The sequence below is a fragment of the Sceloporus undulatus genome, chromosome 3, assembly GCF_019175285.1.
Source record: "Sceloporus undulatus isolate JIND9_A2432 ecotype Alabama chromosome 3, SceUnd_v1.1, whole genome shotgun sequence".
NCBI lineage: Eukaryota > Metazoa > Chordata > Lepidosauria > Squamata > Phrynosomatidae > Sceloporus > Sceloporus undulatus.
In genome coordinates this window covers 6905608-6931643 of record NC_056524.1, presented here as the reverse complement: position 1 = coordinate 6931643, position 26036 = coordinate 6905608, and the positions used below count along the sequence as shown (strand labels likewise).

The 26036-nt window shown below is 43.5% G+C and overlaps 1 protein-coding gene across 1 annotated transcript in view; it reads left to right on the top strand.

Moving 5' to 3' along the window:
- LRRC32 (leucine rich repeat containing 32) overlaps nt 1–24653 on the top strand; it is a 26186-nt gene extending 1533 nt beyond the window's left edge. Inside the window, exons 2-3 of the mRNA XM_042459320.1 lie at nt 8130–8220; nt 21178–24653. Coding sequence (XP_042315254.1) covers nt 8134–8220; nt 21178–23109 — 2019 coding nt within the window. The 5' untranslated portion in view covers nt 8130–8133 and the 3' untranslated portion in view covers nt 23110–24653. The remainder of the gene's footprint in view (nt 1–8129; nt 8221–21177) is intronic.
- Nucleotides 24654–26036: the final 1383 nt, after the last annotated feature.

The window sequence follows — 26036 nt, the reverse complement described above, 5'->3', positions numbered from 1 at the left end:
GGATTAAAACTGAAACATGATTCTGAATATAACCAGATGGGACGTCATCAGAGCAAATGGACTTGTCTGTAACAGGTGCTTTTACCTCATTCCACATGTTACATGACAAGGACTGGAGCAGTTGCCAACTGGTTGCTTGAGGAAAGGGATAGCAACTATGCAGCATTCCAAATGTTTATGGATCACAACACCCATTCCTCATGCTATCCAAGGCTGCTGGGAGTTGCAGTCATCTGGTGAAAATAATTGGTAGCAGGTTGCAAAGAAAGTACATTTTCACACATAGCAAAATTAGCCAACATCATGCTTACATGGTGCAAATCCACAGTGATGTACTTACATGGTGGTTGTAGTACACCACCCTCCTGCTGAATACCAGTGTGATGAATACCAGTGTGATGATTCCATGTGCCTTTTTATTGTCCCCTTGCGCAAGGGGGATTGTACAACCAGGGTTTCTCCCATCCCAGTGAATCTCATTGAAGGCAGTGACAAATGGTTACCACCCCATCCAAAAATGCACAACTGCATGGCTAGAATCCTGGAGGCTCATCCCAACTAGAGTAGACCCATTCAATCAAGTGTTGGAGGGTGAGTCGAAATGTACATAAATCAGTTGATTTGGTGGCTCTGCTCTAGACAAGACTAATGATAAGATTAGGCTCATGTCAAATGTTTACACTCATGGAACTCTGCTTACGCAACCATGAAAGGAATAGGCCTGTTGCACAAGGGCCAAAGAAGTACAATTGCATGACCAATATGATCCCAATCAATGTCATGAGATGTGGCGAAGACAGTTGATAGCTTAATGGCTTCAAAGGAAGACTGGATTATGGAGGCAGAGGAAAAGGTCTATCAATGAAGTCTGGATATCTGAATGGAACTGCTGTGTTCAGAGGTACCATGCTGGGGTGAGGAACCAAAACTGGGTGGGAGAGTCAAATAATGGATTTCAGCAGGGAAAAATGTTGGATACTACATTTGGGCAGTTAAAATGAAATGCACAGATATAAGATGGGTGATACCTGGCTTGATAACAGTACATGATCTAGGAGTCTTAGTGGACCACAGGATGAACCTGAGTCAGCAATGTGATGCAGCAGCTAAGAAAGCCAATGCAATTCTAAGATGCATCGATAGGAATATAATGTCTGGATTGAGGGCAATAATAGTGCCACTTTATTCTGCTTTGGTCAGACCTCACCTGGAATACTGCATCCAGTTCTGGGCACCACAATTCAAGAAGATGTTAACAAGGTGGAACGTGTCCAGAGGAGGGTGACAAAAAGGAGGGGAAGTCTGAAAACCATGCTTTTATGAGGGGCATCTTAGGGAGCTGGGTATGCTTAATAATAATAATATAATAATAATAACATTTTATTTCTATCTCGCTTTTCCATGGTGATCAAAGCGGCGTACAGTATGCAATTAAAATACAGAATTGTCAATAAAACAATTTAAAATATCGTATTAAAAAAATAAACTAATTACACAGAGTTGAAAGTCCGAGAACATAGCCAAGGTCATAACAAATGGGGGGAGAGTGTATAATATCACATCTCATGGGGGGAAAGCTTGGTGAAAAAAATAGGTCTTAAGGTTCCTTTTGAAGAGATCCAGGGAGGTGGTGGAACGGAGCTCGTTGGGAAGGTTATTCCATGTTTTTGGGGCCGAGATGGAAAAGGCCCTTTGCGAGGTCGCCGCATAATGCACAGTTGGGATCTTCAGCAATTTCTTCCCGACAGATCTGAGTGTGCGGGGCGGATTATATGAGGAGAGGCGGTCCTCCAAGTACCCTGGGCCCAAGCCATTTAGGGCTTTGTAGATAATTACCAACACCTTGTATTGCGCCTGGAAGCGAATAGGCAGCCAATGAAGATCTTTCAAAATTGGTGTTATATGGTCAGCCCTGGAGCATCCAGCAACCAGTCTCGCTGCCATGTTCTGCACTAATTGAAGCTTCCAGGTTTGGTACAAGGGTTACCCCATGTAGAGCGCATTACAGAAATCCAATCGAGAGGTTACCAGAGCATGTACTACAGTTTCAAGGTCACTTCGGTCCAGGTAGAGTCACAGCTGGCGTATCAACCAAAGCTGGTAACAAGCACTTCTGACCGTCACACCCACCTGAGATGTCAGTTGGAGTGACGAGTCCAGAAGCACTCTCAGACTGCGAACAGAGTCCTTCAGGGAGAGTATGACCCCGTTCAGGACAGGTGGAGAAATTACAGTACCCGGGCCTGGGGAACCTATCACTAGTACTTCCATTTTCTCTGGATTCAAGCTGAGTCTGTTTTTCCTTATCCAGCCCATTACCGACTCCAAGCAGGCATTTAGAGGAGAGATGCCATCACTAGTCACTGCATCAGTCGGAGACACAGAGAAGCAGATCTGGGTGTCATCAGCATACTGATAACACCGTGCCCCATGTCTCCGGATGATCTCGCCCAGTGGTTTCATGTAAATGTTAAATAGCATGGGGGACAGAATCGCTCCTTGAGGGACACCAATGTAAGTTCCCTCTTATTGGAGCAGACGTCCCCCAGCTGCACCATCTGGAATCTACCCAAGAAGTAGGAACGGAACCACTGGAGCGCAGTGCCCCCGATACCTAACTCCCTCAGGCGTTCCAGAAGGTTGCCATGGTCGATGGTATCGAAAGCCGCTGAGATGTCCAAAAGCACTAACAGGGACACGCTTCCCCTGTCCATGCCCAGACGGAGATCATCGACTAAGGCGACCATGGCAGTCTCAACTCCATAGCCCGCCGGGAAGCCAGTTTGAAATGGGTCTAGAAAATCCGTTTCCTCCAAGATCGCTTGAAGCTGGAAGGCAACTGCTCTCTCGATCATCTTACCCAAAAAAGGCAGCAGCGACACAGGCCGATAGTTGTTATGTATCAGGGGGTCTAAGGAGGGCTTTTTTAGCAGAGGTTTAACAACTGCTACTTTCAGGCTACATGGAAGCCGCCCCTTGCTAAGAGATGTATTTATTATAGGGTGCAACATAGATGCTACCGCAGTTCCCCCCTGAGCTGCCAGCCATGAGGGGCAGGGATCGAGAGAGCATGTTGTCTTCCTAACACTTCCAAGAATCTTCAAAGTATGCTTAGCTTGGGGAAGAGAAGAAGATTAAGTGGAGATATGATACTCATGTTTAAATATTTGAAGGGAGGCTATGCTGAGGATGGAGCAAGCTTGTTTTCTGCTCCAGAGAATAGGAAGATTATCAGATGGAGGATGGAAGCAAAGCCCATCCTTATCCCATCTGTGACAGCGATCACGTAAAAGACATTCACATGTTCACAATGATCCTGTCATTAAACTGTCAGTGAAGCAGAACTGCATTAACAAGTTCATCCGTTAATACAAAACGAAGGGCAAGGACAGGACCATTCGACTTCAAAGACGGGACAATGACAGGATAAGTGCAACGTCATGTGAAAGTCTTTCACGAGATCGTGGTCAATCACAGTTTAATGCTGGGACACTGACAGGATAAGCATCACATCATATGAAATTATTTTCATGATCACACTTTAAGGATGAGAAAAGGACAGGACAAGGACATCCTGTCCCCCGTCTGATAATCTCTTAGGACCTGGAACAATGGAATCAAGCTACAGGAAAAGAGATTCCATAAGCCTCAAATCCTGATTCAATGTATGTGCCCCTAGTTCCCACTGGAAATAGATCCCAATCCTCACTGGATCAATTCCAATGGAAAAAATGTGGAGCAAACGCCAAAAGCCTGAGGTATTTTGGTAGCCAGTTTTTGGTGGTTCTTTTGGAAAAAATCAATTCTGATGTGATCCCTAAGAGTGGGAACTCCAGATCAGAATCGATCTTTTTAAAAGGGGAGGGACAAATGGCAGGGGTGCGTGTGTCGTCCATCCCCAGAAATGTCACACACACACCCAGTGCCACCTTTTTGGGTCCTTTTAAAAAAAACAAATAAAACTAAGCGCAAAAGCGATAGATTGGCAAAGCAATTATTTGTAGAAACATATAGCTGCTTAGCCATTCTAACGATTTTGCTATTAGTTTTTTTGTTTTTTTTTAAAGGACCCAAAAAGGTGTCACTGGGTGTGACCCTATTCTCTGGAGCAGAAAACAGTCTCCCCTCCTCCTCCTCCCATCTCCATTCCCCAGTGTCCGTGCTCCTTCCACCCGGCCTCGCCTCCATCCTCCTACTACTCCTTCTCACTGTCCGGTGGTGATTCAGGCGGGGGGGATGGGGGAAGGGACTGGGGGAGACAGTGGTGGGCACCTCCTCCTCCTCCTCAAATCTTCACTGAGCCACCTCCCTCCCTTGGGCAAGTCACACTCTCTCAGCCTCAGACCCAACTGGGAAAGGAGCCAAGTCAAGAGCGGAAGGTGCCATGGGCAGGCTGGGGGAGGGAGCGCAGAGGCCGGGAGAGGGGCCAACAAACGGGGATGAAGGTCCATGCCAAATAACAGCAATTCCAAAAGGTCCCCATTCATATGTGGATGAGGGGCCTTTTGGAATTGATTTGGCATAGCGGAGCAGAGCCAAATCGAGATTTGGATTTTTCTGTAAGTGGGAATGACCTCAATGTAAACATTAGGAAGAACCTCCTAATGGTAAGAGCTGTTCAATAGTAGAATAGGCTGCCTTGGAGTCTCCTTTGGAGTTTTTCGGAAAGAGGCTGAATGGTCATCTGTAGGGAGTGCTCTGACTGTGTATTCCTCCATGGTAGGGGATTATACTGGATGACTCCTTGGGATCTCTTCCAGTTCTATGATTCTATTATTCTAGCCCTTCTGGATTGAAAAAGGAATGGTAGTGGCAGAATTAAACTGGCACTGGGAATACTGCTGTTATTTGTGATCATTGATGGGTAATAACAGTGGTATCCCCTCTGCTGCCACCAGCTCTGCTCACCTTTCTAACTGATAAGCCACCTAATATGTTTGGGAACTTTTCTGTACAAGAGGGGGAGACTATCATTGACCTCCATAGGTCACATTTGGCCTGCAGCCTGCAGGTTCATCAATCCTGTATCATGTCATGAGATACCAGTTACTTACAAGTCATCATGAGCAAAAAAAATTTGCCCTAAGGTTCTGGCTATCCATTTCCTGGAAGCATTTAGTTGACTACTAGGGCCAGCAGGATGCTGGACAAGAAGATATGTCTTTGCCTTTCAGGCTCATCTTATTCTCCCCGTGAAATCTATTGCCTTAATATTGTTGAGATGTGAGGGAGAATTGAATTTGAGAGTATGTCAAAGATGTGGATTTGAATCTTGACTTGGCCACAGTCTTTGCATGTCCTTTCAGCCTCTTCTTAGCAACAACAACAACAACAACAACAACAACAAAAAAACAACAAAAAACACCATCACACATTAGATAGATCTGTGTAGGCACAGGAGTGGCTCAAAGTCTGTTGGAAGGCAAGGGAAAAACTGGCCACTTTGGCATTTTGTTGCATGTTAGCAGTGGGCAGCTATGGGGCAATAGATGACCTCACCACACTGTATCCTTTGCTCACCTCAGAATGAAGTTCTTAGAAGTCTAAAAGCCGCTAGACTTAAATAGGTTGCAGGGCACTCTGGCCTTGTTTTAAAAACTTCCCTATTTTCTTTTTCATAACCAGTACTTCTAGTTTTGTTTCCTTTTGTTACGCTTTGGGGGATTTTTGGCAGTCTACAGAGCCAGTGTGGCATAGTGGTTTGAGTGCTGGACTATGACTCTGGAGACCAGAGTTTGGTTCCCAGCTTGGCCACGAAACCCACTGGGTGACCTTGGGCAAGTCACACCCTCTCAGCCTCAGGGGAAGGCAATGGCAAACCTCCTCTGAACAAATCTTGCCAAGGAAACCCCATGATAGGTTTGCCTCAGGGTCACCATAAGTTGGAAACAACTTGAAGCTACACAACAACATCACAGTCACAGGGGATGTAAATTGCCCTCCTGGATCCAGTGCAGTTGCATTGCTCAGAGATGGGCATAAGCAGGCATTACACATCAATGCATAACCTTGTGCTTTGTGCACAAATGTCCGCCACTGAACATTGAGCTTTTGAGTTGAACATTTTCACAATTAGGTGGCGTAGTGCAACCAAGGTGTAGTTTTTTAAAATTCTCCGATGCACATGCTTACAATTCACTTTAAACCATTTAAAACTATTTAAACCCTTTAAATCAATCTTTTAATTTTGTTAATTGTTTAATATGATTTCAGCTTTTTTAAAAAATACTTTATACTATTTGAAATTTGTAAGAATGGTTTGAATGTATACTACCCTGAGATCTTTGGATAAAGGGTGGGATCTAAATATTTTAACAGATAATAATAAACTATATGCAAGGTTATACTTTGTTGTTGTTATGTGCCATCAAGTAAACTTCAATTTATGGCAACCCTATGAATAAAAGATCTCTAGGTCTCCCTGTGATCGACAGCCCTGCTCAGATTTTGCAAACTCAGGACCATGGCTACCATGCTTAAATCTATCTAGCTGAAATCAGATCTTCCTTTTCTCCTACTGCTTTCTACCTTTGCCTCATTTTGTCTTTTCTACTTTAGTCATCTTGTATCCTAGGAAGAGTTCAGGGTTGATTTGCTGCATGTGTTCATGTGCCTCTAATAATAATAATAATAATAATAATAATAATAATAATAATAATAATGATAATAATTTTATTTATATTTCCCACCTCTCCTTTAAGTTGCCTTAGAGCAGTCCCATGAATTTCATAAAGTTTTCCTAGGCAAGGAACACTCAGAAGTGATTTTGCTAGTTCCTTCCTCTGAAATATAGCCTATGAGGTCCCCCATCCAACTATTAACCAGGGCTGACCCTACTTAGCAGCCACGGTGGTGTAGTGGTTTGAGTGTTGGACTTGGACCCTGGGAAATCAAGAATCAAATCCCAGTTCAGCCATGGCAGCCAAACTTAATCAGGTGCATTCAGGATGCATGTGAACAACTGAGATTTAACCCGGATTCATCCTGGATTATTTTTGCAGTGTGAATAATCCCTTGGTAACAGGCCATTTTGCTGCAGTTGGGACTATTTTAGAGGGGGATATCTCTTGATTTATTTTTTAAGGAGTTGAGTTTGGGAGCCCTTGAAAATGTCCATATTTTATGAAAATGTCCACAAAAAGTAGCCCAGGAACCAGATGCTACTCCCTCCACACCTGCAAGCAAGATTTATTGGGTATAAGCTTCCATGGTTTCCCATCATCAGATGCAAATAGGCTGCTGTCCACAAAAGCTTATGCCTGATAGAACTGGTTAGTCTTTAAGCTTCCACAAGTCTCTTTGCACTCCCCCCAACATCCCCAAGTTAGTGGATCAGACCACTAGCCTGTATCCACTGTACTCAAATCCATTCTTAATTCTCCTTTCTTGAACAGTGAATATTAATGCCTGATGAACCATGGCAGCCTGAAGAAATGAGATTCCTAAACTTGCACTCCAGTTCCTGTCAGAATGGACCTCCTTCTCTACATACAAATGATAAAGTAGTAAAGTAAAAGTTGCAGAGGGAGGGTGTTGCAATCATGGCAATAGTATCTAAAAAGCTGACCTAGGGGTGGAGTCAGGGCAGCGCGTCCAGATGACGCATGCCCTGACCCCGTCCCAGGGCACCATAACTCCATGTGCCTCTCCACACGGCGTGCAGCGTTATGATGCTCCTCCACTTTTTGCAGCTCCTTTTTGCACCCTTGAAAGGCCAGATTGGGGCCGCGGTGTGAGGTTGCCGTGGTCCCAATCTGGCTAGTAAAGAAGTGGCCTATTGAGCCCCTAAGTCACCATCATGAATGTGAAGCCATTATGGATGAGTAAATCTAGGTAACTGTTGTGTAAACTACTTAGGACCTTATTGCATGGCAAAAAAGAGTGACTTACCCCTGACAGGATACATTTTCTTATGGGATGCAGTTGGGAATTATGGCATTAAAAATGTCGCTGATGCCACAGGGCAACTGCATCCTTGGCCAATTTGCAAACATGAGAAGCACCCAAAATTTGTACTAAATTTGAAAACCCAGAATGGACTATCCACCCCACTGGTATGAGACCCCCCCTTCTTCAATTCCTCCTGGACTCCACTGCTCTCTAACCATTCCTTTTCCTCTATTCTACAGAGCCATGCAATTCCACTTCTACTTCTTCCTGGCAGTGCTGAATGGTGGCATCTCAACCTACCGGCCCATGGCAGCGCCACTCTGTGAAATGGTAAGAGCTTGGTTTGGCTGATTCATTTTAAAAAGCAACCCATTACTGGGACTGTTGTGCAACTGTACAGGAAAATGTTTTGATTAATGACGCCTCTAAATAGTGGATAGTTTAAGCATGCTTTTTTTGGAAAGGAAATCCAGCACCACCATGAACGTCATCCCATGTAGTTTGACTCTTAAGTGTTATGTCTGCAGTCATCCCAGGTTTGATGTTATCTTCTGTAGATTGGGTGACTCGGGTATAGATCAGCTAGGATTTCTTGCTATCTGCTGTTCAACAATCCAGTCATTTCATAGACACTTACACACATTGAATGAACTTAGAAAAGCTCTCTTTTTTGGACTACATTTCCCAGCATCTGGCCATTCGGGATGTACAATACTGGGTACTGGAGTCCTCCTGCTCCTCCTGAAAAAGAACTTTTCCATGCTCTGTTGATAAAAGGATGAATGTTTGGAGCTAACTAGCAATGGAAGAAAAGTGTGTTTGATTCACTTATGGTCCCCAAAACACATTCCTGAACTCACAACTCTTTAATTTTCAGTACTGTATATACTTTTTGCACCAGGAAAAACACACACTCTTAGCAAATCATGCTCAAAAGCCAACCCTTGTGCCATTCCCATCCATGGACATCTAATTCTGATGCTTGCCTCCTGCCTGTCATCAGCCTTGAATTAAAGATTCCCAGATTCCAAGACCCACCAGATTCTTTGGGCCTTGGGGCCCATTCTGCACAGTTAAAGTTTCTTTCCTGGCCAAAAAGATCTCACATCTCTTTCTAGGGAAAAAATGAAAGGCAGGGCATAGGCAGTGTATTCTAAGTCTGTTCCCTCTCTCCCCTCTTATTATGATTACGGAGCATTGGGAGGACAAAGGGAGGTTAAGAGATTCAAGTTTCGTTAAACCAGATTGTTAAACTAGATTGTCTTCTGAGCCAGAAAGGCGGCTGGAACAGGAGGCCAGAAGAGGCAATCGTCTCTGTTAATGGATCTTGAAATCATGTGAAATGCTTTTGCATTTTACTGCAACCAAGCTTTGAGGAAACTCTATGAAATGTATGGAGTCATCACAAATCAACAGGCAGCTTGAAGGCACACATACACACCCATGACCATGCAAGAGCACTTCCTGGAGAATTGGGACCCAGCTGCATAAGACTGGGGTGTGGGTACAACTAGTTGTAGCGATGTAAAAATTTGACTTGTTTTGTTCTCACAAACAAGTAATTTCTCCCTTCCGACGTTTTACGGAGGAAAACCAGAACACGTGCAGCCAAGCAAGAACACAATGTGTCAAGAATGCAAACGTCATTAATGAGGAAGTACAGACAAACTAGGTGCAGCTGCAGCAGTTTGCTTTTGCCTGAGCCTACTGGGAAGAGTGAGATGCAGCCCCTTCCTCTCCTCCCGTTCCCTGGCTGAGTTAAGTGAGTGCAAGCTACTTTTCCACTTTAAACTCAGTTTGCAGCAATTGAAATAAAGCGAGGACAAAGAAGGCAAGTGGGTGGAAGAGAGAGAAATTGGAACATTTTTAAAGCAGCTGAAAAAGTGGGATGACAATCATGATTGTCCTTGTCAAATTTGGACAGTTGGGGGGTACATAAATTGCAATTTTTTTCTCCCTGGTGTGGAGGGAAAAAAAAGAACATTTCTGACCATTTCTTGCCTGGTACATATAACACCCTGAAGTGTTCTGGGAAAATATTCTGTGCAGAAATGTACATGTTGTTTGTGTGTGTGTGTGTGTGTATGAGAGTTGTCATGTTTTGCACAAAAAAGTGCTGTTTCCAGAGATTCGCGTGTGGGGTTTTGTTGTATACGGTTGCTATAATCTGTCAAAACGCAGCAATTTTGCACTTAAAAAAACCCTTGCACAAAAATTGTAATTTTGTACATACATCATACAAAGTGGATATCTGGAAATAATGTTTTTATGGAAATGTACTTTTCATACAGGTGTATTTCTCCGCAGAATAGTTTCCCAGGGCAGAAATTGTGATGTATGAATACTGGGTGAAAATTGTACATTATCCTTGTTACTGTGCTATTCTTCCCAACTGGGTTTCCTGGGTGCCAGGAAACTCAACTTTGGGCCAGGAAATGAATAACAGAATATTCATTCCATCCCTAAAGTTATCTTAGATCAACTCTTCTTCTAGGAATCTGCGTGAGCCAGACCTGTGCTCTGGAATTCCCATCTTCTGTTTGCTGCCTTTGGAGAAGGAATCCAAAGGATGCTGTTGCCAAATCATTGCATTCCAGTGTTTACTATCTTATCCCCAACTTTTTCTTTTCCTGGCCAGGAAAGGAGCAATTTGGAAGAGGCTATAAAATGCAAAATCTACATACCCTCCTACTGTCCTGATCCAGCCGAGATAGTGACAATTAAACCTTTGTCCTTCACTTTTTCAACTGCTGTTAAAATGTCTTGGTTTCTCTGGTCTAATCTGCACTGCAGAAATAACGCAGTTTGACACCACTTTAATGACCATGGCTCAATGCTATGGAATCTTGTGATTTGTAGTTTGTGGCACTAGAGCTCTCTGACAGAGAAGGCCAGATATCTCAAACACTACAAATCACTAAATTCCATAACCATGGCAGTTAAAGCAATGTCAAACTGTGTTATTTCTGCAATGTGGGTTAGACCTCTCTCATCCTCCCTTTGTCCTCAGCTTACTTCAGTTGCTGCAAGCTGAGTTTTAAAATGCAAAAGTTGTTTGAAGTCAATCAACTCAGCAGCATGGAAAGGAGAGGAGTCTTGCCCTTTCCAGTAGGCTCAGGCAAAAGCAAACTGCTGCAGCCTCTCCTAGCTTGTGTGTTTTTCCTCATTAATAGATTTTGCCATCTTGCCCATGCTGTGATATTGTTTGACCAAACATGTCCTTGTTTTCATCTGACAAATGTTGGCAGGTATGAATTTAATGCCCTTAAGTCTGCTGTGGATAGGCAAATTGCTGGAAAGGCTTCTAAAGAGCAGCAAAGATATACAATTGAGCAGTCAAGTCAGAATCATCCAGGCCACTGTATTCCTCTTCTCCATGAACAGACGTGAGAGCTGGACAGTAAAGAAAGCAGATAGAAAGAAAATCAACCCATTTGAGATGTGGTGCTGGAGGATACCATGGACACCTAAAAAGTCAAACAAATGGGTCCTTGAACAAATCAAATCAGAACTCTCCTTGGAAGCCAAGATGATCAAATTGAGGCTGTCGTTCTTTGGCCACATAATGAGAAGGCAAGGATCACTATTAAAAACAATAATGCTAGGAAAAGGAGAGGGTAAAAGAAGGAGAGGAAGACCGCATGCCAGATAGATGGACTCAGTTGGGGAGTCACAGGCATGGGTTTGCAGGGCCTGAGCAGAGCAGTGGAGGATAGGGAGCCTTGGAGGTGTCTCATCCACAGGGCCGCCATGAGCCAGAGTTCACTTGAATGCAGCTAACAACAAATAGAATTGAAGAAGAGCTTTGAACAGTGAAGTCCTTCTGTGCCCATGCTGGCTGAGCTGAGGGACTCTGGGAATTGTTATCCAAAAGTTTTAACTTCTCCCAAGTTCAACTTGTAATCAAAAGCTTCCTATTTGCAGGTTCATTTTACTGCTATTTCATGATAACAATAATAAAACTGGATAAATAATGGAAGGAAGCCAAATAGTTTACATATATACACTGAGGACAGAATGAAAGCAGGTTAATTCAGGGGCAATTCTCCAGTCGCTTCTTACATTCGCTACTTTGCAATGCCTTCTTACATAGCTGGTCTGACCCTACCATTAGGTAAGGTGAGGAGGTGACCTGAGGCACCAAATACAAAGAGGTGGTTGCAGGTTGTTGGAAAGGATTCATCCGTACCACAACCTAAGCTAGCCTGCTGCCTTCAGATATAATAGAGAATGCTGTCCCAATTGCCAAGGTTGAGAAAAGATTTGATTTCTGCTCCAGTTTTCTGTTGTGCAAAGAATGGGAAGGATTGCCTTATGCTCTTTGCCTCAGACAGCAAAATGTCTTGAACAGTCTGCTTGTGCAAGAAGCAAATAAGATCTTATCTATACATATAGTATAATCTGGGGTGTCTTGCATTTTCCAGATTTGCAGCGACTCTGCAGCTTGTCTGTGCTGTAATAAGTTATTCACAGCAAATTCAGTTAAGCAGCTATACACTTCCCCCATCCAGAGGTCATGTTGAAAGAAAGAAAGAAAGAAAGAAAGAAAGAAAGAAAGACAGACAGACAGACAGACAGAAAGAAAGATTTTATTATGGCAAATAGTTAGCAGATCAGGTTGCTTTGGTGTGAAATGGCAAGCTTCCCCAAATGATTGCAGACCATACAACATTGGATGCTCTGCATTCTTATTTTTTATCTGTCTGTCAAGGATGCACACATACATATTTCTGCTTAGTTGTCACACTCTCATTGGCAGGTATTGGCAGGACTCTCATTGGCAGGTATCAGCTGGTGATGTATCAGCCCATGCATCCGTGCCATCACTAACAGCCAGCAGATGCACAAATGCAGACAAGTGTTGTTAGATAAAGTGATAACAGATAAGCAGATAAACTGATATGTGCTTATGCGCACCTATACAGCATCCCCCCCATGGCATTTGCATTGCTTGAGCCTTCCAGATGTCTCTTATGGACCCAATACTTTGTGGTAGGAATGTCAGGAATAAATTCTTCTAGAACATGGCCATATAGCCCGAACAACTCAGAAAAAAAACTATAGTATAGACAGCCCTTGAGATCTTGTATGCAAAGGGATTTTGTAACCCCTTGAAACTACCTGAAAGAAAGAAGTTGGTAGCGTGAGCTTTCATAGACTTGAGTCTCCTTCCTCAGATGCATGTGAACATTCCCAGGGAACTCCTGGCATTACCAAAGACTAGGGCAGCTTAAATCAGCCCACTATTTCCCAAAATGAAATATACCTCTCCATGCCTGTCTGTGGTATACCATAGCTAGCCAAGATGGTTGCTGCCAAGAAACACAACAATGGTTTCCAGGGACTTTATTACACCAGCTAGAGAAGCAGAATTTTAGCAGGATAAAAGTGTCTTTGGCTGATACCAGTGGCATCACTTAAAGATGTGGGGATGTGACTGTGGGGGTGTATACCTGGTGGGGCTTGCGTGGCAGCTTGCCAAGCAAGAAAAGGGGCCATGTCCCTTTCTTGCTTGCCCACCAACCATGCAAGACCCCAAATGCCCATCCAGAACTACAGCACCACTACCCTGCAGCAGCTGCTGTGAAGTGGTGCCTTTCATTTGGGGTCTGGTGCATCTCTCCCCTGATCACCCATGCTGGATCCCAAACAACCATCAGATGCTACAGCATGCTCCCAAGCAGTGGGTGCAGCTTAGGGTATGTATGCCTTTCATTTGGGATCCAGCATGGCTGCTCCTCTGGGCAGCCATTTGGATCCCAAACAGCCATCCAGAGCAGCAACACCATCACCCCAAGCAATGGTCTTGCTGGCAAGAGAGGTGTTTGGCGACAGGAGATGACACCAAGCACAGGGATGCCACTGGACAGTACTTATCAGATGGCATTTTGTCCATTCTGCTGCTGCCTTGCATTCTATTTGTTTCAGTAGTGCACCTTTCCATTGACAGGCAATACCCATCAATAGGCTCTCAATCTTGCTGCTGTTCCATTACTGCCTTCATGGAATCGGTTCCTTCCGCTGCAGTTCTGCTTCCCAGGCAGTCAGGTGGTATCAGTGTGAATGATTCTGCTTCTCTTCCCTTCTCCCCATTGCAGCAACTGCAGCTGTCAACCCCTTCCCAAAACTGGCTACTGTGTGAACATTCACACAGCAGCCAGCTTTGGGAAGAAGTTGGCAGTCACAAGAATTAATTCCCATCTTTTTTCCTGGAAGGCATTATTTGGGAGTGTGAAATCAGATCACAAGATGGATCACCAAAACACTATCAAGGGGGAAAGTGTGATAAGAAATGATTCCAAACTGGCATACTTTCATTCTTAAATTAGCATAATTGTGTCAAGACAGTAGACTGGTGTGATAACGACTCAGATTTTACAGAGAGGAATGAGGAGTGCTAACAATAAAAGAAAATGATCCTAATACTTGACTAGTGTGTTATTGCTAAAGCAATTTAACATGTTGACAGTAAAAATGTGAATAATAACACAGGCCTGCAACAAACAAAAAACTTTTTTCAATATTTCAATATTTTGGCATGCTGACTTTGAAAAACACAATGAAAATATCCTATCGCACACAGTTTTTTCACAAAATTGATATTTTTAATCAATTTAGCTGTTGCTCAACTTTGATTCAGTGTGGCTGCTCATATTTTAGGGCTGTTTCTTTTAGTGCTTTTGATCAGATTTTTGTGTTTCATATCGGCAACTTAAAATGTTTAGAAGGCTTTAACTCCTTTCTTACGCTTTGCAGGGTAATTCTTTGCAGAATAATTTCACTCAGGCATATATTAGAACACAAAATTGTTAAACCAAGTTGTGAAAACATTGTGCATGGTGGAGGAAATCGGAGCTCATTTTCTGGATTTAGAATGTCAAATTCCTATAAAATCAGCATAATTTTTAAAATTATGACCACCAGTTTTGCAGGCCTTCCTTCTCCCCACCTTTCCTGATCATGTGTCACATCTGGACTCAGACAACATGCAGAAACTGACTCTCACCAGTTTCCACTGAGCACTATTAAATTATAAATATAATTATAATAATAAAACGGGCTCAGTGAAAACCAGTGAAAGTCAGTTTCTGCAACTTAGTCTGAATCTAGATATGGTGCTTGATCATTCAGAAAAGAAGAAGGAAGGATGCAAGGGAGGAAGGGATGGAGGGAAACTCTATCCTATTTCAAGAACGTTAGGATGCAAAACCATGAATACGCAGGTAAAATCAAAACAAAAAGGAACGGGAAAGTCTTGATACTTCCATGTACCTTTTCATTTATTCTGGATAATCCCAAAGATTGTACAAAAATCTTCATATTTGTTGAAAATGGTGAGGGCATTATCTCTTCATGCATTTGAGAGCAAGGAACTCAAAGATATACATTCCTCCTGTCCTTCATGCTCGACGACCCGTGTTGTTTGGAAACTTGCCATTTTGGCTACGGGATTGCCTTCTTCTGGCATGCTAACGCCATGCCATTTGTCTGGAAAGACATACATACGCACATCTCTCATTACTCACAAGTGAGCCAACCAATGCTCACTTTCTACAAGACGGCTTTCCCAGCTTCCATCTTCGCTGCATGGCCTGTTTTTCTACAGATGGTTTGGGGAAGGGCTTCCCGAAAAACAAGCATTCTGATAAAGAACTGCACAATTCACAGAAATCAGGACTTCCACATGGCCTCCTCTCTCCTCCCTGCTTCTCAAATAACAAATACTCTTGGAGTTGTCAAAAAGGCTGGTAATATATTCAGAAATTTTACACTGTACATTGCTCCAAGCAGCAAGGCAGTTCTAAGGTTGGTTTCCCTGTAAGGACAAGCATATGGGTGCTTTCAAGAACTATGTACATGTGAGTGTGTGTGAACTGCCCCCAAATAAAAATTCTGCCTCACTCATAAAATTTTCCTTCAGTTTCCAAATTTATAGCATTGCAATAACTTAGGGCCTGTTCACACTACAAAATTAGAGCACTATGAAGCCAGCATGGTGTAGTGGTCTGAGCATTTGACTACAGGACTCTGGAGACTAGGGTTCAAATCCTGGCTCAGCCATGAAAACCCACTGGGTAACCATGGGCAAGTCACACTCTCTCAGAGGGTTGCAATGGCAAACCCTCTCTGAAGAAAGTTGCCAAGAAAACCCCATGATACGTTTGTCATACAGTTACTTTAAGTCAGAAATGACTTGGGTCACACAACAACAACATCAATGGTACACTTTAACTGCTAACCTTCCACCCTATGGAATCCTGGGATTTGTCGTTTAGGGAGGCAGTAGAGCTTTCTGTCTAAGAATTTTAAACCTCCCTAAACTGCAACTCCAAGCATTGCATGGGATGTTGCCATGGCAGTTATTATGGCCCTGTTTGCACTGGAGTGGGGCAGCCTGGATTATCCTGGCCCCATTGCAAAGCCCTCCATTCTACAGCCGGGTGGGTTACTGCATGCTCATCTTATTGAGCCACCTGGCGTGTCCGGTGCTGCCATGGGTCACTTTGCTTTAAGGTCAGAATGAGGAGTCTTGCAATGGTACCATGGCTGTAGCACCACCATCTAAAATCATAGAATTGTGGAGTTGGAAGAGACCCCAAGAGCCATCCAGTCCAACCCCATTCTGCCATGCAGGGACTCTCAATCAAAGCATCCCCAACAGGCTATCCAGCCTCTGCTTAAAGTTCTCCGAGTAAGGAGACTCCACCTCATTCTGAGGGAGTGTGTTCCACTGTCAAACAGCCCTTATTGTCAGGAAGTTCCTCCTAATGTTGAGCTGGAATCTCTTTTCCTGTAGCTTGAATCCATTGCTCCATGTCCTGTTCTCTGGAACAGCAGAAAACAAGCTTGCTCCCTCCTCAATATGACATCCCTTCAAATATTTAAACAGGGCTATCATATCATCTCTTAACTTTCTCTTCTCCAGGCTAAACATCCCCAGCTCCCTAAGTCTTTCCTCATAGGGCATGGTTTCCTGGCCCTTCACCATTTTAGTCGCCCTCCTTTGGACACACTCCAGTTTCTCTAGAGCAAGTGACTGGTGGCAGTGGGGGATGCATATGCAGTCAGCTGCCTGGCTTCAACATGGACCAGCTCAGATTTTCCTGTCATGCCCTGCTTTTAGAACATGGATGTTGACTTGAAGATACAAGCCATGGACCAGGTGGGACCTGCTGGTGAACCAGAGCAGGAAGATGTTCCTGAGCCACACGTCTCAGAGACAGACCAGGGTGCAATACCGCTCAGGCAGAGAGTCCTGCCCATTCAGATGCAGAAGACAACTTACCCCTACCTACAGTCACCAAATGGAGACAACAAAGGGAGGGCGTGAGGAAGTCTCACAGGATTTATAGGAAGCAGCAATGAATTAGACAACAGCTGCATTAAGAAAGCCAGTGTGGCGTAGTCATTTGAGTGTTGGACTATGGAGTTTATCAGACAAGGGAAACTGGAAGTATAATCCAATGGCAGTCCAAACGCAATCATGGGGTTTCACGTTATTGCATGATAGACTACCACACACAATTTTGGGCAATGGGAAGTCAGTCCGAGCACAATCATGGGGTTTCACATTATTGCATGAGAGGTGATCACATGCAATTTCGGGCAATGGCATGCTATTTTTGGGCAGTGGGAAGTCAGTTTGAACGCAATTCGAATTCATGTAAATTCGTTCAACTAGCGAATTCATGTGAATGTGTTCTGGACCACTTTCTTTTCATTCGGAATTAAGAGAAATTCCTCCTGTGTGATAAACTCCTATGACTCTGGAGACCAGGCTGAGAGCATATGACATGCCCAAGGTCAAGGTGCATGTGTCATTTAAACAGCATACCTCCAAAGTGACCCAAAACAGCTTTATTTTGGTCTGTCTGTTCAGGCCCTAAGACAAAGAATAATGGGTGCAAGCTACAGAAAAAGAGATTCCACCTCAACATTAGAAGGAACTTCCTAACAGTAAGAGCTGTTTGACAGTGGAATAGGCTTCTTGGAAAGTGGTGGAGTCTCCTTCTTTGGAGGTCTTTAAACTAAGACTGGATGGCCAACTGTTAGGAGTGCTTTGATTGTGTATTCCTGCACGGCCCTTGTGGTCTATGCTGTCTCTCAGCTCCAGAAACTTGCTTGCCTATCTGTCCCTTTTCTTTCCCAATCCCTGAAATTCCCCACTTCATTGAGGTTTACTCAAGGCAACCCATCAAATGAACATGAATAAGTCAGAGGATAACGGACCTAGCGGAGAACTTTGGAGGGTTGCAGAGCCCCAAGCTTGCTTCTGTGAAATCTGCCTTCCCTGTGAGTGCCATACATCCTGTTTTCCTTTTGCATTCTTTCTTATTCCATATGGGAATACCCATAATAGATTGTGGCCCTCGTGCCAAAAAGGGAAGAGGAAAAAAAGCAGAATTATGTTTGTTTTGTAAAAGCAAAAGCAGAGGAAGAGAGGCCCAGACAAAGTTGGAAGGAGTTCAAAAGGAGCTCAGAAGGAAAAGGGGGGCAGAGACCTCCGCTTGTGACACAGAATTTGGGTCAGTCTGGAAATGGTTTCTTAGGAATGATTAGGAGTTAATGGCTCATAAGAGCCTTTAATAAGAAATGCAACAAGGAGAGAATGAGGAGCAGATACAGAGCATGTTCTGATACTAATAATATTACTTATGCTAACAAAGGATGTGACTCTTTTCTTCTTTCATTCCTTCCTGTACACAAGAATGAAGACTCTCAAAAGCTTTCTTCTTGAGGCATGAGATTATGAGAGTTTCTGGGTAGTTTTTGACTACTTTTTGCACTGATTTTTTTAATGCACACATTTGTTTTGATAAAATAAAAACAACACACAAGGTGAAACTATTAGAAAGAAAGAGGGAAAACATACATCCTATCAACAAACCTAACAAACTACTCAAGCAACAAGATAACTAAGGAAAAGAAAAAAGAAAAAGCGAGAGACATATAACTTCCAGTTTACTAGCTGCTTGTTATGATTATCAAAGTATTTTACTTCCTCTAAAGGTATATAAGACACACTTCTACATATTATTCCATTCTTTTATGTTTGTTGTTAACTGCCCTCAAGTCGATTTTGACCCATGGCGACCTATGAGTGAGAAACCTTCAAGGCCCCTTATCCTCAAATGCCCTACTCAACTCTGGCAGATTCATAGCCATGACATCTCTGGTTGAATTTAGCCATCTGAGATGTGATCTTCCTCTTTTCCTACTGCCTTTACTTTATCAAACGTTATTGTACTTTCTATTGAATCCTTTCTTCTCATGATATGGCCAAAATAGAACAACCTGGGTTTAGTTATCTTTGCTTCGAAGGAGAGTTGGGCCTCATCTGCACTAGGATCCATCCATTGGTCCTTTTAGTGGTCCAGAGCATTCTGAGAACTCTCCTCCAGCACTACATCTCAAATAAGTCCATTTTTCCCATGTCAGCTTTCTTCACTGTTCAGCTTTTACAACCATACTTAGCAGTTTATCACATGAAGGAGATCGGAGTTTGTCCCGTGAATATCCTGGGAAAATTGCATAACTATGCAAAAAAAAAAAAAAAGAGGACATTGTGAAACTGTAAAAACAGAGTCCAAGGGCTACTTCTCACCCATTTCTGGCTTAGACAATTGCTTGCGCCATGTGACAGGCATTTGCTCCAACCTGGAAGCCAAGCATTCAAGAAACTAGTACAGAGCCATTTGTCTTCTCCTGCCAATGCTATCACCTCCTTTCTATTCCTTTCTTCCCCACTGATGTTTCCATTGGCTTTTCTTCTTAGCCCTGCTACCTTCAGGTGCCTTATCACATTGCCAATGCATTTATTAAAGAACCAGCCAAGAAATGTAAGATTTGTTGGTCTCTCATTTGTTAGCTATCACCAATATCCCAAATCATCTATTTAGTTAGGGAGACATAAGTAATATCACCTGGCCTGCCTGACTCCTCCAGCCCATCATAAGAGCCAGCAACTGCATCAGGCAAAGGAGATCCTTAGTTAATTCAATTTTTGAATAGAGCTCAAGGAGGGAGTGCAGTTGTGACAAAGATTTGTGACATCTGATCGATGCAGTCTTACTGACTGGCAGGAAGGTAGTAGAAACATCATATCCCTTGCAATCTGATTGGAAGCTGAACAGATCTTCTTTGCCCAATCTGGCTGCTGGGTTTTAAGGTGGATTGGGGTGACATTTATATAGATTTACCTAAGACGATGTAGTCTTACTGAATACAGACTTGTGGTGGTGATGGTGTGCCTTCAAGTCATTTCCAATTTATGGCAACCCTAAGGCTCGGCCAAGAATGTCCCACTTCCAAATACCTTAGCTTGTGTTGGAGTCCCTCTCAAAATGGAGCCACTTCTAGCCACCATTTTGAGATTGGTTCTGAAGGAAAACAGAGTTATTTCAATCATGGGGTATTCTTGGCAAGATTTCTTTAGAGGAGGTTTGCCATTGCCTTCCCCTGAGGCTGAGAGCATGCAACTTGCCCAAGGTCACCCCATGGGTTTCATGACCAAGCTGGGAATCGAACTGTAGTCTCCAGAGTGCCAACACTCAAACCACTACACCACGCTCTATGGATCCATAAGTCTAGGTTATGAATTTGTGACTGCAAAACTGAATATCAGCCTTAGTTAATAATTCTGAAATTATGTTAAGACAATCAATAAAGTTACCAATAAATTAATTGAGTTTTTTCTTATGGAAAGTGTTCTTTGAGCGTGTCCAAAGGAGGGCAACTAAAATGGTGAAGGGTCTGGAAACCTTGCCCTATGAGGAACGACTCAGGGAGCTGGGGATGTTTAGCCTGGAGAAAAGAAGGTTAAGAGGTGATATGATAGCTCTGTTTAAATATTTGAAGGGATGTCATATTGAGGAGGGAGCAAGCTTGTTTTCTGCTGCTCCAGAGACCAGGACCCGAAGCAATGGATGCAAGCTGCAGGAAAAGAGATTCCACCTCAACATTAGGAGGAATTTCCTGACAGTAAGGGCTGTTTGACAGTGGAACACACTTCCTCAGAGTGTAGTGGAGTCTCCCTCCTTGGAGGTCTTCAAACGGAGGCTGGATGGTCATCTGTCGGGGATGCTTTGATTTGGATTTCCTGCATGGCAGGGGGTTGGACTGGATGGCCCTTGTGGTCTCTTCCAACTCTGATTCTATGATTCTATGAACACTTCTAACTGAATAGGTTTTAATTAGTTAGATCCTATCACTGACTTTGTGATATTTGTCTCCAAGGTGGTTGCCCCAGCTACTGTTAACTTTTTCTCCCTCTCCTTTTTTCTGCAGAGAAACATGGATGCTTTATGTTACAACAGAAACCTTCACCAGATACCCTCAGAGCTTCATCCCAATGTAAACAAAATTGTCCTTTCTGAGAACAAGCTTCAAAATATCACAGAGATACCCCTGACTTTTTACAGTTCCCTCAGACACTTGGACTTAAGCTCCAACCACATTGGCTTCATTAAGCCAGGGATCTTCAGCAGCTTGAGGAGTTTGGAGGGGATCAGTTTAGCCAACAACCAACTCTATCAAATGGCTCAGAGTAACCTGTGGATTGGGCTACTACCCCAAGTCAGGATGCTAGACTTGTCTCGCAATAGACTCTATAATGGGATGGCTGAACATTTCCTCCACAAAGCACCATCCCTTCAGTACCTTTCACTGGCAGAGAACAGTATTATAGAAATATCACAAAGAACATTTCAGGGGTCTCTGGCTTTGGTTGACGTGAACCTACACAGTAATATGATCATGGAAATAGAAGAAGGAGCTTTTGAAAATTTATCACAACTCTCCAAACTCAACCTCTCTATGAACTCACTCACCTGTATTGCTGGTTTCAACTTGAAGCAGCTGCAAATTCTTGACCTCAGCCGGAATAGTATCGAGATCTTCTATTCCATTGAATCCAAGGAAGAATTCAACCTGATATGGCTGGACTTGAGTGAGAACAAATTGCTTCGGTTCCCTGTTCTCCCACAGGTCAACAAACTGGCCTATCTGAATCTAACGAAAAATTTAATACAGTTTGTTATGATGGAATCTGCTACTGAGGATGTGGACTACAGTTGGGGAGATGGACCTCTTCATCTTTTGGATCAGGATCAAAAGAGCAATGCAAGTTCTCCACACTTGCCTGAGCTGTTACATTTGGATCTGAGCTACAATGAGATCAAATCCATCCCAAGTGACTTCTTTGCTTCTATGTCAGCCCTTCGGTTTCTTAACCTTAGCAAAAATTGCCTTCGGACTTTTGTGGCAAGTTCTGAGCTCATCTCTCTGGCCATTCTTGACATCAGTTCTAACTCTTTACAGGATCTGGAACTGGATGCCAGTGCCCTGGACGAGTTACAAGAACTCTATCTTCAAGAGAACAGTCTGCAAGCGCTATGGTCAGATATCTTTACACGCCTTCCACGCCTCTGGCTGCTTAACCTCCGAAGCAACAACCTGAGTCTTTGCAGCTTGTATTCAGGATTAGCCAGAAAAAGGCTTGCAGCTGAAGAAGATGGTTGTGTCTCCTTTGTTGACCTTCCTGAGCTTCAGCATTTATATCTATCAGACAATAAGTTGAAGAGCATCCCAGTGTATGGTTTCTACCGGACTCAACTTGTAGTTTTAGATCTCTCTATGAACTGGGGACTTCACATAGATGCCAAATCACTGACTGGCTTGGAACACTCTCTTGAATATTTGGATTTACACGGTAACGGCATGACAACTCTGAATCTAAATTTCCCCCTTTTCTCGAACCTGAAATATCTCAACCTATCTGACAATCAGCTCAGCTGGTTGTCTCCATGGACTGAGGGCTGCTGTGCCTTGGAAGTTCTGGATCTGCAAAACAACAGCTTCAGCAGTCTGAAAAGCAGCAAGATCCCATCTCTGGAAAAAAACCTGCGGAATCTGTACTTAGCTGGAAACCCACTCAGTTGCTGTGGAAACATTTGGCTCTCTCACATGATCCACAAAACCACTGTGGAGATCCCCAATCTAGACCTTGTCAAATGCCAGCATGTCAAGAGTTTTGGATACGAAGAAGAAGAGATGCATGTGGTCAATATCAGGCCAGAGGACTGTGAAAAAGAGGACCTCAAGAAGATGAGTGTGCTGATTCTACTAGCAGTGGTCCTGGTTCTGTCACTGGTGGCCATTGGAGTAGGGGTGTTTTGTTGCTATCGTCGGCATATATTTGGACGTCACTATAAGGCATAGATGGTGCATTGCCTTTGTAAGGGTCCCAGGCACCTTGATGTTATTCAACCACTCTCCACTGGACAATTCATGGTCAGTTGCATGAACAGACTCGACTGAAGTGCATACAACATGATATGAAACTTTTGTCTGTTGTTCAGGATCCATGATGAGTCCTTCATGTGGTCAAGTCATCACTGAATTGCCATGTTTGGGAGAAACTGCTCTAAGCATGTCTTCCAGGGATCCCTCTGAAGCTCATGAAGCTAAACCAAGAAGAATCCATGGCAGTGTTTTCTGAACTTATACTCAGAGCTCCCTGTGTTCGGTGGATTAAAATGGACAGTGCACCACTCACTCTTACATTTCCCCCCAAACCCCACACCAATTCCAACTGCCTCTCCCTATATACATACATACATCCGTTCCTATAACATGGGCACTTTCCTTGCACTGACTACAGGGTATTTTTATTAATGCTGTTCCCTGTTTTCCCATCCTCCCCTTTGCTCAGTGAAGCCCTGAATTGTTGTTTCTTTGAGCAAGAATGAGGCTTCTGGGATTCCTCCATACTTATGTGCAATAGTGCAACATTGTAGTGCATCCCAATTCTCCATTATTTCATACCTTGAGATGGAGGGATTGAGGCCCGCACATGGGCACTGCCTCATTTTAGGCCTGGTTTAATTTTTGAAGCATAGTCTAACCCACTTGCAATACATTGGCATGTGTGAATTACCAATTTACTGCCAGTTCAGTGGGCATCAAGCCAGGCTACAGGTGAGAAATGTGCTCTACTTTCTGGTTGGTTGTCCAGAAGAAAGGAAAGGAAGGTTTATTAACACACACGTGTTTCTACCTGCCAATCATGGCACCAATACACTTCAGAGGTTTGACCAAGTTACTTCCACTGGTAGGATAAATATCTCACAATACTACAAATCCCAGAATTCCATAACATGGAGCCATGGCAGTTAAAGTGGTGTCAAACTGCATAAATTCTGCAGTGCAGACTAGACCTAGGACCCTTTGTCATGGCAACAGGCCAATTGAGACCTTGTTCATGTGGCTCCCTTGTCTTTTGCTGGGTTTCTCCACCTTGTAGCCTCAGCACATTGTGATCTCATTTCTCACATTCATTCATTCATTCTCCTTACCTGCTTGCCATTCTTCCTGCTGTTCCTCCATCACTGTTAAAAATCCCTGTGGTCAGTCGCCCCAGCTCAGAAGCCATCTTCACATGCTCTGGTTTCTTCAGATCTCCTTGCACCTTTCAAAGGGAACTGCTGCAAGAGGACCTCATCTGGGCTTGATCCTGATCCTGCCAGAACTTTTATATCTCAGCATTGGTCCTTCATCTTGGATGCTGAAAACCAAATATAGATACCTCAAAATTCTCATAGGTCACATCGACCTGTGTTTGTCTTCAGTATCTTCATTGATGGTAGTTTTTGCACATTCCTGGTGATCCCTCCAAATGAAGAACAGTTGAAGGTTTTATTTCTTTCAAAGGGGATGAGCTGGGTACTAATACTTTGTAGTAATAAAAGACAAAGAATTTCTTAGGTTTCATGCGTCAGTATGGATCTTGTGTGGAGAGACGTGACACAAAGTTTTGATATGAAGTGTGAAGGGTCTTGATGGTTTCCATATGTTTGCAGATTAAGAATTTTGGAGTCTTGAGCATCAGCATGACCCAAAAGGATCTACAATTTCTTTTGTTTATTTAGCTGTCATTTTGCAAAAGCATAGAAGAAGAAAGAGCATTTGGAGATGGAGGTACAGAGAGGGTTTGGGGTTCAAAAAGCAGTCTGCAATAGTCTCAATAAACCAATGCTCTGTTCAGTCAAGCTTAGGGTCCCTAGGTCTTGTGGGAATACAATTACAAAAATCCCTCGCCATTGCCCTTGTTGGCTGTGGCTGCTGTCCTACAAGGAGATTATTACCCTGGCTGTCTTTTTCCGATCTGGACACAGGCTGAGACCGGGCTGGGACTGTGCCTTATTGCTACCATCCCATGCCAGATTGTTACCATCCCATGCCAGATTGGGACTTAGCTAAAAAATCTTCTTTTCCATTCTTAGCAAAGTAATGGGAAACATTCCAATCAGGTACGGGATGATCTGGGCATGGAGCTGTGAGAGAACAAATGGCTCCAGTCCAGTCTCAGCTGGTGCCCAGAACAGGAAAAAAGAAGTGCGATAATCTCCCAAATTTGGAAATCATTGTGTTAAACACCATTACACATTCAAAATTGAGGTCCATAATGCCAGCCTTGGCATCGTGTTGGGCATTATCAGTATGCTGATTATACCCAACTCTCTCTCCTTTGCCAAGGAGGCTGGGGTTATACAGATTGGGCATCCATGGTCTAGAATCATAGAATTGGAAGAGACTGCAAGGGCCATCCAGTCCAACCCTATTCTGCCATGCAGGAATTCACAATCAAAGCATGTGGCCATCCAGCCTCTGTTTGAAGACCTCCAAGGAAGGAGACTCCACTACACTTCAAGGAAGAGTGTTCCATAGTCGAACAGCCCTTATTGTCAGGAAGTTCCTCCTAATGTTCAGGTGGAATCTCTTTTCCTGCAGCTTGCATCCATTGTTCATGGTCCTGTTCTCTGGAGCAGCAGAGAACAAGCTTGCTCCCTCCTCAATATGACATCCCTTCAAATGTTTAAACAGGGCTATCATATCACCTCTTAATCTTCTCTTCTCCAGGCTAAACATCCCCAGCTCCCTGAGTCGTTCCCCATAGGGCATGGTTTCCAGACCTTTCACCATTTTAGTCGCCCTCCTTTGGACACGCTCCAGTTTCTCTACATCCTTTTTAAATTGTGGTGCCCAGAACTGGACAAAATATTTTCAAAATCCAAAATACTCCCAAATCGTCCACACATGGGGTTGAGATAGTAACACCTGTGCTTTCTTATCGTTCAGTGTACACA